Source organism: Calonectris borealis, chromosome 20 (assembly GCF_964195595.1).
Source record: "Calonectris borealis chromosome 20, bCalBor7.hap1.2, whole genome shotgun sequence".
Taxonomy (NCBI): Eukaryota; Metazoa; Chordata; class Aves; order Procellariiformes; family Procellariidae; genus Calonectris; species Calonectris borealis.
In genome coordinates this window covers 1,352,342-1,368,974 of record NC_134331.1, presented here as the reverse complement: position 1 = coordinate 1,368,974, position 16,633 = coordinate 1,352,342, and the positions used below count along the sequence as shown (strand labels likewise).

At 70.2% G+C, this 16,633-nt stretch overlaps 1 protein-coding gene across 1 annotated transcript; it reads left to right on the top strand.

Annotated features, from left to right (window-relative positions):
- Nucleotides 1-4,127: 4,127 nt before the first annotated feature.
- On the top strand, nucleotides 4,128-16,612 carry AATK (apoptosis associated tyrosine kinase). The gene is made up of 13 exons (XM_075169353.1): nucleotides 4,128-4,240; nucleotides 5,485-5,626; nucleotides 6,562-6,641; nucleotides 6,764-6,882; nucleotides 7,411-7,498; nucleotides 7,726-7,859; nucleotides 8,556-8,640; nucleotides 9,397-9,518; nucleotides 9,685-9,834; nucleotides 9,937-13,084; nucleotides 13,223-13,370; nucleotides 13,459-13,704; nucleotides 13,913-16,612. The coding sequence occupies exons 1-13, from the start codon at nucleotides 4,196-4,198 to the stop codon at nucleotides 13,939-13,941; spliced, it is 4,536 nt and encodes a 1,511-aa protein (XP_075025454.1). The 5' UTR covers nucleotides 4,128-4,195; the 3' UTR covers nucleotides 13,942-16,612.
- The last annotated feature ends 21 nt before the right edge of the window (nucleotides 16,613-16,633 follow it).

Sequence of the window (16,633 nt, the reverse complement as noted above, 5' to 3'; positions counted from 1 at the left end):
TCCTGCCCTGCTCCCTGCCCGAATCCTGCCTTGCACCCTGCCCGAATCCTGCCCTGCACCCTGCCCGAATCCAGCCCTGCTCCCTGCCCGAATCCTGCCTCTCCCAGCGCAGCACCTGCTGCAGGGTGCTGCTCCCTGGGGTGTGGGGCCCAGCAGGTTCATGGGGTGGGGTGGGAGGCGTGGTGAGGCGGTGAAGGGGCAGGAGGAGATGCGCAGCCCATGCTCCCGAGGTGGTGGTGGAGCATCCATCGCCTCCCGGACGGCTCTGCGAGCCCTCACCCCGCCGTGTAGCCCCTCAGCGGTCCCGCGGCCAGCCACCCTCCGTGAATTACAGATGGGGAAACTGAGGCACGGGACTGTGGCTTGCACCAGGTCCTGCAGCCAGAGGCCAGGCGGGAGCAGGGGGTCGTGCCGTGCCGTGCCCTGCGCCCCGCAGCTATCGCCTGTGCTCCGCCTGGTCGGGGAGGCTGCTGGGCAGCCCTGCCTGCACCCGGCTGGGTGGGCAGGAGCCGGGTGCCGCCTGCCCATGGCTGGCCCCGCACGCAGGCTTCGCCCTGGGCTGGGAGCCCTGAGCTGCCGCCGGGCTCTGCGGGAGCCCCCGGCTCGTCCCTTCCGCACACGTCAGCCGCCGCTCACCGCGCTGGTCTCCGCTCTTCGCCGGGGAGAGGCGAGCGGCGGCCGCAGCACCGCTCCAGCCCGCAGAGCGCCCCGCGGCAGCGTGCCATGGCCGGCGAGGCGGCCGCAGGCACCCGGCAAACGTGAGTCAGCAAAGGGAAGGGCTGTGCTCCGCCGGCGCGGCGGCCGGCAGAGCGGGCAGCGGCGTCGCGCTGCAGGCCCGGGACCCCACGCCCGGGACCCCCGCAGCCTTTTCCCGTCCCTGTTAGGAACCGGCGTTCGGGGCTGCGACCTGGCTGGGTGGGCAACGCAACAGGCTGGGGGGCACGGGCAGCGCTGGGCAGGGCTCTGCCAGCCGCGGGGTGCAGGGCGGCAGCTCCATGGGGTGGGAGGGCAACGCGTGCCCCGCTGCACCCCGCTGCACCCCGCTGCACCCCGCTGCACCCCGCTGCACCCCGCTGCACCCCGCATCCCCAGTCTCTCTCCGTTGCCGTTCTGCTCCCGTTTGGCGGGGCTGGGCTCGGGGCCCGGGCAGGTGCCCGGGGCTGGAGCTGTGGCCCCGCTGCTGCCACCAAACCCCCGCCTGTCCCCTCCCCGCAGGGCTGGCCGGGGTGAAGGGGTCGGTGTTGCCTGGCTTGCACGCAGCCGCCGGCGCATCCCGGCCCCGCTGCTGGGGCCGGCTCTGGGTGCTGGGGGCTGGCCCGGGCTATCTCTGGGTGCTGGGGGCTACCTGCGTGATGCAGCAGGCTGGAGGATGCACCGAACTGGCCGTTCTCAGCCTGACCCCTGTGGTGAGGGCAGCTCTGCACAAGTGGTTTGGGGGGGAGCACTGCAGAGCTGCAGCTGGAAGAGTCCCATGGGACCCCCGTGGCTGGGGCGGGGGGGTTTGTGATGGTGCCAGGCAGAGCTGCAGAGGGGTGCCGGCCCTCCTGGGGTGGTGACCCCCCATACCTCCCCCAGCCTGGTGCCTGTGCCGGTGCAGTGTGCAGGGCTCAGCCGTGGGGTGCTGCCCCCCCCATGCCAGCAGCACTGCCACCATGCTGTGTGCACACACCTGCACTCCCTGCTCGGCTCAGGCCGGCTCCGAACACCCCGGCCTTGACCCTGAGGCCATCGCGGCCGGCGGACGTCCGAGCAGGCTGCCGGGGAGCGGCTCAGGGCTGGTGCCAAACGGCAAGGCCAGAGGAGGGCATGGTGCCAGTGCCAGGGGACCCCGCTCCTCCCGTGGATGCAAAGCCGAACCTGGGAGAGCGGGGGGCAGAGCCTCATGATGGGGTGCAGGATGTGGTGGGGCCCCCGGCTTCTCTTGAGAGCCCTGGGGTCCTTCACACCGCATGCAGCTGGCTCTGCTCCTTGCGCCCCGGTGCTCCCTGTGTCCTGATGCTCCTTGTGCCTCGGTGCTCCAGCAGCTGCTGCTGCAGGTGCATTCGATGTGGTTTTGGGAGTGTTTGGCCTCTGAAATGATGCCACATTCCCCATCGCCATACGGAACGCCTGTGCTGTGGTTATGGGGAAGGGCAGTGCTTGCTTGCCCCGGGCAGCCGGACGGTGGCGGTGGGTCGTGGTGGTGGTGGTGCCCCTATCCCGGCGTGGCACCCTGCGCAGTCTGGGCTGGTCATGGCTCCCAGGTAGCCGGTTGTGCAGGTGGGGAAACTGAGGCAGGACCAGCTGAACCTCACATGCTCGTTCGTTTGGAGACTGGTTCGTTTGCAAAGCTCCGGTTCCCGAGCCGCGGCTGAGGGGCGGCTCAGCTGACGGTCCCTGTTGGAAAGGCTTCTGTCGCTGCGCTCTGCTCCCCGTTGACGTTCAAAAGGCTCTTTTCAGTGAGTCATTTTCTCTCTTGCTGTCCCACTATCCAGGGAAAATGGTGACATTCGCGGTACAAAGTGTGTTCACCATGGAAACCAGCTGAAAGGAGGGGGAACGCCACCCCCTGCTCCTCCCAGGTTCGGCTTTGCATCCACGAGCCTTAGAAGATGGCTCTTGAGCTCCTTCGCAAACACCGGCAAAGAGTTTGGCATGGCCCGGGCTGTGCCAAGGCACACGGGGCCGGTGCATCCGCTCACCGCCACGCTCCGTGCCCATGCCGTGCGGTGCTGGGCAGTGCCTGGAGCAGCCGTGTGCTGCCGGCTCCCGCTGGGGTGGCAGGACCTCCCCCCAGACCCTCTGTGCCCTTCAGGTGCCTTTCTCAAGGACACACGGGAGCTGGCAGCACCGTGTTGAGCCCCAGCGCGGTTGGGGCGCGGGGCCGGTGATGGGGCGATGCACCGTAGTCCATGCGCGGGAGCCATGTGTGCACCATGAGCATCCCCGAGGGGCTCGGCACCGCGCTCGGTGGCTTGGGGAAGGGCTGCGGCGCTGGACGGGGCTTGGGCCGGGGGGTACGGCTGAGCGAGACCGTGGGTTAGGGCGGGGCACCCGTCCCAGCCCGGATGAACCACGGGGAGGGCACCGCGCTGGGCACTGCGGGGCTGCGTGCGGGTCCCCGGCGAGGCCGGCTCTGCTGGCAGCACCGTGGCCTTCCGGCTTCCTCCCACCACAATCGCGCCGGTTGTTCGGGCAGGCTCTGGGCAGAATAGTAATGTGGCAGCTGCAGCCGGCGGCGGGGGCCTGGCAGGGACTGGCAGCTGGGCCACAGCCGCCACCACTGCCACTGTGCTCCCCGCCACCCCGGGGGGACGCGCAGCCACGGCGTGGGCTGGAGCAGGGCAGTGGGTGCCAAATTTGGGTGCCTGGAGGGTGCGGTGCCCAGCCAGGAGAGCAGCATCTCCGTCCCCGTGCCCGGTGCCATGGGGTCCAGGGCCGGTGCGGGGTTTGGGGGCAGGAGCTGCGGCTGCAGGTTGCCCAGCGGTGCTTGCAGGCGGGACGGCGCGGGGCAGAGGCAGAGCTGTCGGTGTCAGCAGGGCCGGGGGCTCCTGGCAGCGCTGGCAGGTCTCGGGCAGACCCTTCCCCTGGGGATCGCAACTCTGAGCTCCATGGACGGGACGGGGCAGGAGCCGGCTCTGCCCGGGTGCTGGGGATCGGCTTCCCGTCCTCCCGGCTCCCGCAGGCGCAGCATCCGTCCGGCCTCGGGGCTGCTGCTGCTGCCGTACCCGCCGGAGGGGAAGCCCTGGGGCCAGGGCTCGGCTGGGCAGGGGTGCCTGGGACCCCGAGCTAGTGCAGGCCCCCTCCACGGGGTGTCATTGCCACCCTGCACTTGTGGGGACTGCGTCCCCGTCCCCCTCCGTGCAGGCTGCCGGCAGGGTCCTGCCGCGGCTCTGGGGTCCCTCCTGGGCTCCCCACCCATCCTGGCCGCGAGCCGAGCCAGCAAAGGGGGCACAGGCGTGCTGGGACCCCCACTCCCCCTGAGTGCTCCCCACCAAAGCCCCCGTGAGCCCCGATGTGCCCCCGCATCCCGTGACCCCCGCCCGGGCAGGACCCCCGGCACAGCCTCATCCCTCCCTGGTCCCCCCCTCCCCTGCCCTGAGCCCGAGCCCCTCCTGTCCCCGCAGACGGCACCCCCCTTAGCGAGCTCTCCTGGTCCTCCTCGCTGGCCGTCGTGGCTGTTTCCTTCTCGGGGCTCTTCACCTTCATCTTCCTCATGTTGGCCTGCCTGTGCTGCAAGAAGGGGGACATCGGCTTCAAGGTGAGCTGGGGACACGGGGTGGGCGGGGGTCTCCCCAGGTCCCCTGCGACTTGGGGGGGCTTCTCCCCGGGAGCCCAGCGAAGGATGGAGGAGCCCGGAGGGTGGGGGTGCAGGATCCCCCGCTGCTGCCAGGGCCAGCCCCAGCGCCGGTGCAGGATGTGTCCCACCCCCGGCTCAGGATAGCATTGCTCGGGGGAGCTCAGCCCCCCTGTCTGCCAGGGCGCTGCCAGGGCTCAGCATCGCTGTAGGCCCTATCCCGACCCAGCCAGGGTCCCCATTCTGCACAGAGCCTGGATGCTGAAGGGCTCAGCATCACTGGGGGTCGTATCCTGACCCAGCCAAGCTCCCTGCTCTGCAGAGCCTGGACGCTGTGGGGCTCAGCATCACTGGGGGTCGTATCCTGACCCAGCTGGGCTCCCAGCTCTGCAGAGCCTGGATCTGCAGGGCTCAGCATCTCTGTGGGCCGTATCCTGACCCATCCGGGCTCCGGGCTCTGTGCGGGGCCAGGCCACGGCATGGTTAAGGGCCGCGGCGGTCCCACCCGCACGCCCCCGGGGGTGGGAGGCACCCTGACCTCACAGGCACAGAATGTGCCGAGAAACGTTTTTTCCCTAATTGCTGGGATTTTTGTGGAGGCTTGTGGCGCCCGCGGCGGGAGGGGGTCAGGCGGGGGGGGGACACTCCGGGCCGTTGTATAACCGTCCCACACCGTCCGGAGCACCTCGCTGTGCCGGAGGGGAACAATGAGCCCCCTCGTGCCCCCGCGATGGCTATATAGGGGCGCACGGCCGGGGCTGGCCGCTGCCCGGGTCCGGTGGGTCGCGGTGCATGGCACGCCGCGGGGCAGCGCTGCCGGCGGGGTTGGCAGCACCATGAGGCAGGGCTGGGCCGGGGCAGGGCAAGATGCTCACCATCGCCTACCTGCTCGCCCAGGCGGCTTTCGGGAGCCGGGGGCTGGCCGGGCGGCGCAGCCAGGTAATGGGTCGGGGTGCCAGGGCAGTGGGGAATGCCTGCCGTGGGGCCCCCCCATGGGGGGTCTGCCGCCGGGGTGCAGGCAGGGCTGTGCGCCAGGAGGGTGTGATTTCGGGGTCCCCGTGCCCGCGGGTGTGCGATGCGCGGGGTGCGGGTGAGCCCGTCGGGGTGGCGGGCGGAGGGGGGTGCGGGGCAGGCTGCCGGCAGCGGGGAACCCACAGGGTCAGTTGTGTCTGCTCGGTGTGTGCCCCCCCGCGCACCCCCCGGCCCAGGAGTTTGAGAACGCCGAGGGGGACGACTACGTGACGGAGCTCTCGGCCCAGGGCTCGCCCGCCCCCCAGCATGGCCCCGAGGTCTACGTCCTGCCCCTCACCAAGGTCTCCCTGCCCATGGCCAAGCAGCCGGGGCGCTCAGGTAAGCCGGGGCGGGGGCAGGCGGCGGGTCCCTGCAGGACCCCTGTGCGCCGCGGTTGGGGGTCCCGCATCACCGGGCCGCGGGGAGGGGGCGGCGGCGTGAGGTGGGGATGGTGGGGCTCCCCTGCTAAGGAGGGAGGGCTCCAGCGGGGCCCCGGCTCTGGCAGGAGCAGCTCCTGGGCAGGGGACAGGCAGCCGAGGTCCCTGGGGAGCGCTGCCGCTGTCCCCTGTGCAAGGGTCCCCGATGGCCTGTCCCCAGCCCCGTGCATGGCACCAGCCCGGGGCAGCAGCGTGCACCCTGCCGGGGTGGGAGGGGACACGGGTTCCCCAAACTGTGACACCCGCGAGCCCCGGTCCCGCATAAACAAGCCCGCGAGTGGGAGAGGAATGTGGGGGGTGCCCGGCCGCGGCCCCCTCCCGCCCAGCGTCGCTCCGCAGCCCGGAGAATGGCAGCACTGTGGCAGGGCCGGCGCGGTGCGAGGCGGCACGGCGCAGCCCAACAATGGCCCCATTGCTGCCCGCCCTTGGCATGGGTGCCCGAGGGGCAGGACCTGCGCCGGGGGGCGGCTGGGAAGGGGCTAAATGCCAGAGCTCCTGCTGGGCTCGGCTTCGCTCTCCCTGCTCCCTGAGGAAGAGAAGGGGCGGGGAGCCAGCTCGCCACTGCCACCCGATTTGGGGACACCGGTACCCCGTGTCCCCTGGCCGGCACGGCTGTGGGAGGATGCCTGGACAGGAGGATGCCCTGGCTGCAGGGTGCCTGGGGATGGCGGCTGTGGGGGCTGCTCCGGAGCACCCCGGGGCAGTGCAGGGCCTGGCACCGGGTGGCACGGTGGGGACGCCAGGGCTCGGCCGGCACCGGCGGGTAACGCAGGCAGGCTGGGCGGGCGGGCGGGCGGGCAGGAGGGCGCGCGGGCAGCTGGATGTGCTCTGTTACAGTGCAGCTCCTCAAGTCGGCGGACCTGGGGCGGCAGAGCCTGCTCTACCTGAAGGAGATCGGGCACGGCTGGTTCGGCAAGGTGAGCGCCAGGGGAGGGTCCCCCGGGGACACCCCGGTGGCTGCAGGGCCCGGGCTGTGCAAGACGGGGTTTGGGGTGAGGACGGGGCGCACGGTGAGAACGGAGCCTGTCCCTCGCCCCAGGTGTTCCTGGGGGAGGTGAACTCGGGCATCAGCAGCACCCAGGTGGTGGTGAAGGAGCTGAAGGCGAGCGCCAGCGTGCAGGACCAGATGCAGTTCCTGGAGGAAGCGCAGCCCTACAGGTACATCTGGGGTCACTCCGCGGTGCTGCTGCTGCAGCGGGCACAGCCGGGAGCGGGGATGCTGCTGGATGGTGCCTGGTCCCCTCTGTGTCACGTCTGGCTGCTGAGCAGAGCTGTGGCTGCCCCGCGGAGGTGTCCGGCTGAGCTCTGCGGGCTGCACAGCTCTGTCCCGGCCCCATCGCCTGTCTGCCTGGGGCTCATTGCAGCAGGGCGAGGGCTGCGCTGGGAGCTGCTGGCCGTGGCGCGGGGGCAGCAGGCTGCGGTGAGGTCATGGGCGCAGCGGAGCCAAGTGGCGGGGGGGCACGGAGCTGCTCCCTGTCCTGGCAGAGCTGAACAAATGTCCTGTTGTGGCGCATCCCGGGGTGCTGGGACGTGCTGGTACCCGCTCCCGGCGCTCCCGGCAGCCCCCGCGCTGGCCCCCAGCGCAGCAGCAGAGGAGGCAGGGAGATGGTTCCCCAGGGGCTGCCGCCGTCCCCCTGCCCCGGCCAGTGCGGTGCTGACGTGCCCCCGTTGCTCTGCCCCGCACAGGGCCCTCCAGCACACCAACCTGCTGCAGTGCCTGGCCCAGTGCGCCGAGGTCACCCCGTACCTGCTGGTGATGGAGTTCTGCCCGCTGGTGAGTCCCGTGCGTCCCGTCCCACTCCCTGAGGTGCCGCGTGGGGCCGGGGCGCAAGCTTTGGCGGTGCGGTACCGCGGAGGGGATTGCAGGGCTGCAGGCAGGGCTGCAGGCAGGGCTGCAGGCAGGGCAGGGCAGGGTGCATGGCAGTGCTCTGCCCTGCTGGGCACGGCTGAGTCCCCAGGGAGCCGAGCACCAGGGAGGGTGACAGCAGCACTGCCCTGCAGGGTGACCTGAAGGGGTACCTGCGGAGCTGCCGGGGGGCCGAGGCCATGACCCCGGACCCGCTGACCCTGCAGAGGATGGCGTGCGAGGTGGCCTGCGGCGTCCTGCACCTGCACAGGAACAACTACATCCACAGGTAGGCTGGCCTGGCGGGGGGCTGGGGAGGAATTGGAGGGTCCGGATGCGTGGGGTCCCCAGGACGTCGGCGTTCCCGCCCCACCGCTGCTCCTCCTGCCCAACAATATCCTGGTGCTGAGTGAGTTGCAGATGGAGACTCCAGCATCAGTGATTTTGTTGAGGAGGGGGCGCACTGCCATCGGGGGCCACCGGACCTTCCCCACCCGTGCCAGACTCTGCGGGTGGGTCCCCACGAGGGTGCCCAGTGCTGTGGTCAGGGGGACCCAGCTGTGCTGGAGAGGGACTTTCCTACGGGCATCCCGGCCTCGGTGGGCCCTGCCACACCGGGGGTCTCGCACGTGCCCCATCTCCACGACCCCTCCAGGGCTGGAGCAGCCGCCCGGGAGCCCGGCCCCGGCTCACGTTGCCCGGGGACAGCCGCTTTCTGCTTGGCTCAGTGCGTGGCGGATGGATGGACGGACGGAGGCGCAGCTGGAGCCGCGCAGGCATTCCTGCTGTGCATTTGGTGGCTGGTTATCGGCACACCCAGTGTTTGGCAGAGAGACTGCTGGCCCCACCGCTGCACCAGCCGTGCTGCTCCCACCGCCAGCCCACCGGCCACGGGGGGTCCCCGAGCACAGACCCTCGGCCCCGGGGCGGTGGGTGCCCCCCTGCCCCCGTGGCAGCGGTGACAGCACCGGGGTTTGCTTGGCAGCGACCTGGCCCTGCGGAACTGCCTGCTCACCGCCGACCTGACCGTCAAGATCGGAGACTACGGGCTCTCGCACTGCAAGTACAAAGTAAGGCAGGTTTGGGGGAGGAAGGGGCTGGGGGCTGCGCGCCGGGACCCCCCGGCATGCACACGTACACACACACTCGGACACACACTGCACCGAGCCCCGCACCCCCCCACTCAACGCACACATCTCCCCTCCTCAGCGGGGCCGGGGCAGCCCCTGGCCCCTGGGCTTTGTGGGAGCAGTGGGGGGGTGCTGTCCCGCAGACCGCCCTGCGAGGGACTCTCTGCCCCGGGACTCTTGTCCCCTCCAGCCGGCAGCTCCCCCTGAGCACAAAGGGGGGTTTGCTCCCCCCGAGCGCCCTGGCCCCCTGCCCAGCAGAGGGCAATGCAGCCGGGGCTCCCTGTGACTGCCTGGGCTGGCCTGGACGTGCCGCTCTGCCAGGGCCAGGTCCCTGCAGGCAGCGGCCAGCGCACTGGCCCGGGGGCTGTCCGTCTGTCCTGCCTGCTCTCGGCTGCCTGCGGCTCCTGGCAGGGCTGAGATTGCAGCCAAGGAGTGGAGAGGGGTGGCGGGAGGAGGCTGTGGGGCTGGAGGGGGGCCCGGATGGGGAGACGGGGGGAGCAGGCAGAGGGGGCTGGAGGCTTGGGCGGAGGGAGCAGAGCACAAGCCGGGGGGTATCGGGGACCTGGGGTGCAGCGATGGGGTGGCTGGGGAGGGCAAGGGGCGGCGGGGCCGGGGACAGCTCTTGCTGCGGTGTGTCCAGTCCCTTACGCGTAGGTTTGACGTTCTCTTCTCGTACTGACCCTGCATACTTGGCAGGATGACTACTTCGTGACGGCCGACCAGCTGTGGGTGCCGCTGCGCTGGATCGCACCCGAGCTCATCGACGAAGTGCACGGCAACCTGCTCATCGTGGACCAGACCAAGTCCAGCAACGTCTGGTGAGCGGGGTCTGGGGGGGACGGGGGGCTGCAGCTGGGCACGGCACGGGCTGGCGGCTGGGGGGTGCAGAGGGAGGTGTCTGGCATGAGGGCAGCATCAGCGGTATGCCGGCCGGTAGCAGGGTGGGGGTCTCCCTGTGCCCCCAGCATCCCACCCTGCCTGCAGGTCGCTGGGCGTCACCATTTGGGAGCTGTTTGAGCTGGGCAGCCAGCCCTACGACCGCTACTCCGACCGGCAAGTGCTCGCCTACGCCATCAAGGAGCAGCAGCTCAAGCTGCCCAAGCCCCAGCTGAAGCTGTCGCTGTCGGAGCGCTGGTGAGGACCCGGGCCAGGCTGCGGCCGCATCCTGCCCCCTCCCTCTCCCCGTCCCCAGGCGGGCGGGGGGCCGGGGCTGACTCCCGCCCCTCGCCGCGGCAGGTACGAGGTGATGCAGTTCTGCTGGCTGCAGCCGGAGCAGCGCCCGACGGCGGAGGAGGTGCACCTCCTGCTCTCCTACCTCTGCGCCAAAGGGGCGACGGAGGCGGAGGAGGAGTTCGAGAAGCGCTGGAACTCCATGAAGCCCAACGGCAGCGCCAGCGCCAGCCACCACGGTGCCGAGCTCTCCTCCTTCCCGCTGCTGGAGCAGTTCTCGGCCGACGGCTTCCCCTCGGACGGGGATGACATCCTCACCGTCATGGAGACCAGCCACGGCCTCAATTTCGAGTACAAGTGGGAGCACACCAAGACCGAGCACTTCCAGGCGCCCCTGGGGTCCCTGAGCCCCAGCAGCGCCGCCCGCTACCACGACCTCTACTACCCGGCCACGACCGCGGCGCGCCTGAGCCTGGGGGTCTCGCCCTCCTGCTACGAGTGCAAACCGCCGGGCTGCCCCGGCCTGCCGGCGCCCGGCGTGGTGCCCATCCTGGGCGCCCACAGCCCCTCGCTCGGCAGCGAGTACTACATCCGCATCGAGGGGCCCGGGGAGGGCGGCGCCGAGCTGGACTACGCCATGTGCGCCTACAGCCCCGCGGGCGAGCGGGGGTCTCCGCACCCCCCGTCCTGCTGGAGAGCCCAGGGTGCCCGCGGCAGCGCCTACGACTCTGACAGCAGCCCCACCGTCTCCCTCAGCATGGAGCCGCTGCTGGGCCACGCGCCGGCGGGCGAGGGCTCCTGGGAGTGCGCCGAGTACTACCCCTACCCCTGCCCGGGGCAGGAGCCACGGGGCTACGAGCCGTCCCCCAGCCACGGGGCCGAGGGGTACCTGCTGCAGGAGGAGCCCGCCCAGCCGGGCAGCCAGGACTGGCCCGTCCCCGGCTTCCAGCCCAGCATCTTCGCCGACCCGCTGGGCGTCTCCCCGTCGGTGAACTGCGCCTACAGCCCCCGGGGGTACGGGGAGCCGCGGGCAGCCCCGCCGGGCGGGTGGCTGCCAGGGCAGAGCGGGGCCCGTCCGGACTGCGTGGCGCTGGAGCTGGGCGAGGACAGCCCCCCCGGAGCCCCCCGCCCACAGGGCATGAGCCCTCCGGCTCAGCGGCATCCCTGGGCCTCCAACAGCTCCTCCAACAACAACATCGGCAGCGGCAGCCCGGCGTCCCGCGAGCCCCCGGCCGGCGACAGCTGGTGCTACCGCCGCATGATCACCTTCCGGGGGCTGATGGCCAAGCCGCTGGGCACCGTGCCGCGCGGCCAGCCCCAGCTCGGGGGGTCTCCACCGGGCCGCGACTTCCGCCGCCCGCGGCAGGATCAGCCCCCCGGCACGGCCGGCGGCTCCTCCTCCCCGTGCCGCTCACCCTCCCCGCGGCGCCAGGCCTGGCACAGCCGTGACTCATCAACCTCCGGCTGCTCGCAGGCAGCAGCGCTGGCTGGCAGCCCCAGCACGTCGTGGGGCCCCGGCACGGCCCCGCCAGCCGGAGCGGGGGCCCAGCACGATGCCCGCCCGGATGAGAGCGCGGAGGGGAGCAGCCCTGCCTGCAGCCCGCTGCCCCGCACCGCGGCTGCACCGGGGCCGGGGGAGGCCGCCCCCATGGCCGGCACCGCCGCCCTGAACCCCGGCCCCCCCGCGGAGCCTGGCGTAGTCAGCACCCAGCCCACGCCAGAGGCCTCCGAGGCGCCCGCGCCGGTGCCCGGGGAGGCTGCCGCTGAAAGCGGCGCGTGTGCCGCCGGTGACACAGACCGGACACCGGACAAGACCTTCTCCAGTGCCAGCTTCCCCAGTGTGGATGAGGGGAGTGACGAGGACACGGCGGAGCTGACCTCGGGCGTCTTCACCGACTTCTCCGGGGACTACATGGAGCGGGTGGAGGCGGCCCCGGCGTTCAAGTCCCTGCAGAAGCAGGTGGGGACGCCGGACTCCCTGGAGTCGCTGGACATCCCCTCCACAGCCAGCTCCTGCGAGGTCTTCAGCCCCACCGCCTTCGCGCCCGCCGGCCAGCCCAAGGCCCTTGACAGCGGCTACGACACCGAGAACAACGAGTCCCCCGAGTTCGTCCTCAGAGAGCCCCATGAGCCCCGAGAGCCGGAGGCCTTCGGCCAGCTGGGGAAGCCGCCCCCGGGGCTGCCGGGGAGCGAGGGTGAGGGTCCAGCCCCTGAAACACGGCTCTCCACCTCCCTCGGGGCCGAGCTGCACAGCCTCGCCGAGAAGAACCCCTACCGCGACTCTGCCTACTTCTCCGACTACGACGCCGAGGCCGAGCGTGGCCCCAAAGACGAGGAGGACAGTGACGGGTCCCGGACCCCAGAGGCAGAGGAGGGTCCCCGGCCCCCCGCGCAGGACCTGGGGCGAGCCCCCGTGCCGGCAGAGGACGCGCTGCACCCCCCGGGAGCACCTGGCAGCCCCCCGGCAGTGCCCGGTGCTGCGGTGGCAGCGGACGTTCCGGCGGGGGACTGGAGGGGGGCAGAGGCCGGGAGTGCCCCGGCCGGCCCCACGTGGCAGGGGTCTGGCACCAATTGGCAACCCGCCGGCACGGGGCCGGTGCCGGGCAGCTTTCTGCACCCTGACGGAGAAGCCTGTCCCCCGGGCTCTGTGCCGCCCAAGACTTTCTTCTTGACCCCGGTGCCGGCAAGCCCCGGGGAGCCGGCATCTGTTGGAGCGATCCGTGTGCCCGAGGGCGTCTCTGGACTTGGGGGAGCTGCAGCCGGGGGGGAAGAGACTGTGTCCCCCACGCCAGGGCTTGGGGAACCGGGGCTGCCCCCAGAGGGGACCGGGGTGGGCGACGCGCCGGGGGGTCCCAGCACGCTGCTACCGAGGGGCGAGTCACCCCCAGGCCTCTCTCCGCTCCCGTCTGCCCCGGAGCTGCGGCCGGCCATGGCCGAGCGCCGCGAGGAGCCGGAGGAGGAGGAGGAGGACACGGAGGACAGCGACGAGTCGGACGAGGAACTGCGCTGCTACAACATCCAGGAGCAGAGCGAGGAGAGCGAGGAGGAGCCGGCGGCCGTGCCCATCGTGGTGGCCGAGAGCCAGAGCGGCAGGAACCTGCGCAGCCTCCTCAAGATGCCCAGCCTGCTCTCCGAGGCCTTCTGCGAGGACCTGGAGCGCAAGAAGAAGGCCGTCTCCTTCTACGACGATGTTACCATCTACCTCTTTGACCAGGTGGGAGGCCATGGGGCGGGCAGAGCCGGGCGCTGGGCATGGCCCCGCGGTGTTTTCGGATGCTGGGGACCGTGGCAGGAGCCGTCCCCAGGCGTGCCTCCAGCGAGGGTCCCTTCCCGCCTGTCTCCCCTCGTGCAGGAAAGCCCCACGCGGGAGCTGGCTGAGCAGAGCTTCCCAGAACCCCCCCAGCCTTCGGGGCAACCCCCCGCCGGCGGCAGCCCCCCCAGCCCGGCGGACAGGCTCGGCGCCTCGGACGACTCCTCGGACGGCAACGCCTCGGAAGAGAGTAAGAGGCCGGGGGGCGGCGGGGGCCGCGGCGGGGCAGGCTGGGGTGACCCCCGCCATGGGCTCAGCCCCCTCGCTCCGTGTTGCAGGCGGTGGCTTCGAGTGGGACGATGACTTTCCACTCATGCCGGTGAAGCCGTCCCTCATGACCTCGCTGACAGGGACGGCGGTGGAGCCTGACCCGGCCGTGCCCACACTGCCTGCGCTGCCTGCACTGGTGCCGGTGCAGAAGCAGGTGTTGCCCATCCAGTTCTCCCGGTTCACCGTCTCACCCGCCCCAGTGTCCCGGTTCTCCATCACCCACGTCTCCGACTCGGACATGGACTCCATAGGAGGTGAGTCCCCCGCACGCAGCTCTGCAGGTAGCTGGGACCCCCCGCCACCTGCAGGTAGCTGCCATCCCCCGGTGCCAGCCGCAGTGGGAGCTGGGGTGTGCAGGACACCCTGCCCTGGTGCCCCGCGGGGACGGTCACCCCCTCCGAAGGGCCGGGTGTCCCGCGGGAGCACCGGGACCCGCTCATGCCACCTCTCCGCTCGTTGCAGGCAGCAGCGAAGACGGCGACCGGGAGTGAGCCAGCCGGGACGCCAGCCGGGCATCGCCCCGGCACCGGCACCAGCGTGGGGCAGCGGAGGACAGCAGGGCCGGGAGTGGGGTCCGGCCATGGGGTCCGAGACCGCACTCTGGATTTTTTAGGCAGATTTTATCGGAAGGAGCTCATTTGCTGCTGCGAGCCAGCGCGGCCCGGGGCCAGGCGGTGGGTGACGGCTGTGCGTGCGTGTGTGTGTGCGGGTGGCTGTGCGTGTGCGTGTATAAATAGACACATATATATATATAGACATATATATATATATACAAATTATAGCATTTAAAGGGTAGTGCCCTGACCTTGCTAACATTTGCAGAGTGTCCCCCCCAGTGAAGTCCCCCCCTTGGCTTCTTGCCCACGTGTGCTCCCCGAGGCGGTGTTTGTCCCCGCACCCCTGTGCCCCTGTGCCGCCCCACGGCGTTCCCGGCCGAGGGGCCGCCGGCTGCTGCTGCTGATTGGGGTTGCCCCGAGCGCACCCACTCCCCATGCCAGGGCTGCCGCCGGCTCTCCTGCCCCCTGCGCCTGGGGTGGGCAGCTCGGCTTTGTGGGGGCCGGGGAGCTTCCCTCCCTTGCTTTTTTGGGGAGCAGTCCCGGCCTGGCGAGGGACCCTGAGGGCTGGCGGGACCCCTGCCCCGCTGCGGCGGGGAGTGGCATGGGGAGGGCTGGTGGGGGGGGTCCCGGCTGCTCCCGCCCAGGGCAGCCTCCCGGGACCTGCCGACCCGACTATTTTTGTATTTAAAGAAAAGGGTAAAAAACAAAACAAAACAAAACCCACCCTAAAACAAAACTTGCTGTCGACTGAACCCACATTGATGCGATTTTAAGTTAATGCTGCCAAAGAGACGTAACGAGGCGGGGGGGGCGGGGGGGCACTTAGAGTTCTTCGTTCTGGTTTTGTTTGTTTGTTTGTTTGTTTGTTTTTAATTCATTTGAGGCTTAGGATAATTGTGCAATTCCAGCTTCGAGAAGGAAAAGGAAGTAAGCGGAGCTGAGCGAAACCTTGAAATCAGGGCTGGTTCCTTTGGGGTCTATAGACCAAACCCTGAGGTGAGAAATGCCCCCCCAGCCCCCCCTCGCCCCCAGCCCCCCCTCGCCCCCAGCCCCACGTCCTGCCGCCCCGCTGGCTCCTGCCGCCCCGTGCCCGTGGGGCGAGGGCACACGTGCTCGTGCACAGACACGACACCCACATGCCCACCTACCCATGTGGGACGGCGCTGCTGCCGGGGGGGTCTGCTCCACGCTGGGGCACGGTGCCGCAGGATGAGCCCGTCCCCGGCTCGGCACAGCGCCGGCACCGCGGCAATGCTGCGGGTCCAGCCTGGTGCCAGGCACAGGCCTCACCCACCCTCATGCCCAGCCCAGCCCGGAGCTGCGTCCCCAGCTGGGGCCCTCTTGGCGGTCAGGAGGCTGTTGTAGGGGACGAGGGGGCTGTGCCCCCCCAGGGGACAGCCAGGGTCCCAGGGTGTCCCCAGCTTCAGCCCCAAAATCTAGGGCGGCCGTGCCTGCCCTGTCCCCCCGCTGCTGGAGCTGCTCCTGCAGCAGCCACTGGCAAGTCACTGGTGGCAATTACTGCTTTATTTAAGTGTTTTATTTAAGCTCCAGCCTGGTCTGTAACCCCCCCCACACCCCCCAGCCCCAGCGCTGCTCTTGCAAGCTCTTTGCTGAATGCTTTGCAGCTGCGGGCCAGTGGCGCAGGGCCGGCACCGTCTGTGGTGGTGGGCTGCAGCCATGCAGGAGCGGGATGCACCCGGGGGGTGCCTGGGGTGCCCTTCCCGCAGCACCCACCCTGCTGCAACCCCCCCAACACCCCTCCACTGCCCTGGCTGCATTGCGGGGAGCCTGCTCGGCATTGCGGGGGGGGTGGTGTTTGCTTGACCCCCTCCCCAGGCCCCCGCTCCCCCTCGCACCCAGGGCGGTGGGATGCTCGTCCTGACGCCCCCCCGTCTCCCCCGGACCCCCCCAGCAGCCCGGGTTTGGTCTATGGCGCCGCAGGTCCCTGCCTCTGGAGGGCAGCATGAGGACAGAGCTGTGTCTTGGATATTTTTTTTAATAGAAAGGCTATTATTACATTGTCTATTTTATCAATACGGGTCATAATTGCTGTATTTTTTATCAGTGCTGATTTCCATACAGCTCCCAGCATGTGTGTCAAATATCATCGGGCCAATAATAAAGTTTTTAAAATATCTTAAGCCGTTTGCTGCCCAGATCATTGCCCGCAATCACTGCAGGCAGCTGCCAGCTCTCGCCGCGCTGCGCATCAGCCCGGGGCTGGGACCGGGACTGCTCGGGATGGAGCCCAGCGATGCTCCGGGGCCAGGCGGATGCCTCTGGCCAAGGAAAACACTGCGGGTGGGAGGGGTGTGGGGGGTGGGAGGTTTTATTGCTCATAAATTACTTTTTCTCATAAAAAATTATTTCAGGTTACATCTTGCAGGTGCCACCAAGCCAGGAGGCGCAGCGAAGCCCCGGGGGCTGGCTGGAGCCCGGGGTGGCTGCCTGGGGGTCCTGGGGGGGCGGCAGCCCCTGGCACGGGGCTGGAAGAGGACAACACCGGTCCGGTGGCCGAGGGGACTCCAGGCCTACCCCCGCGCCAGGCTGTGAGCCCCCAGCCCTCTCCCACCTGCCGCCCCGTGCCCCAGAGGAGCCCTTCCCCTCGCCCCTGCCCCATCTGGCC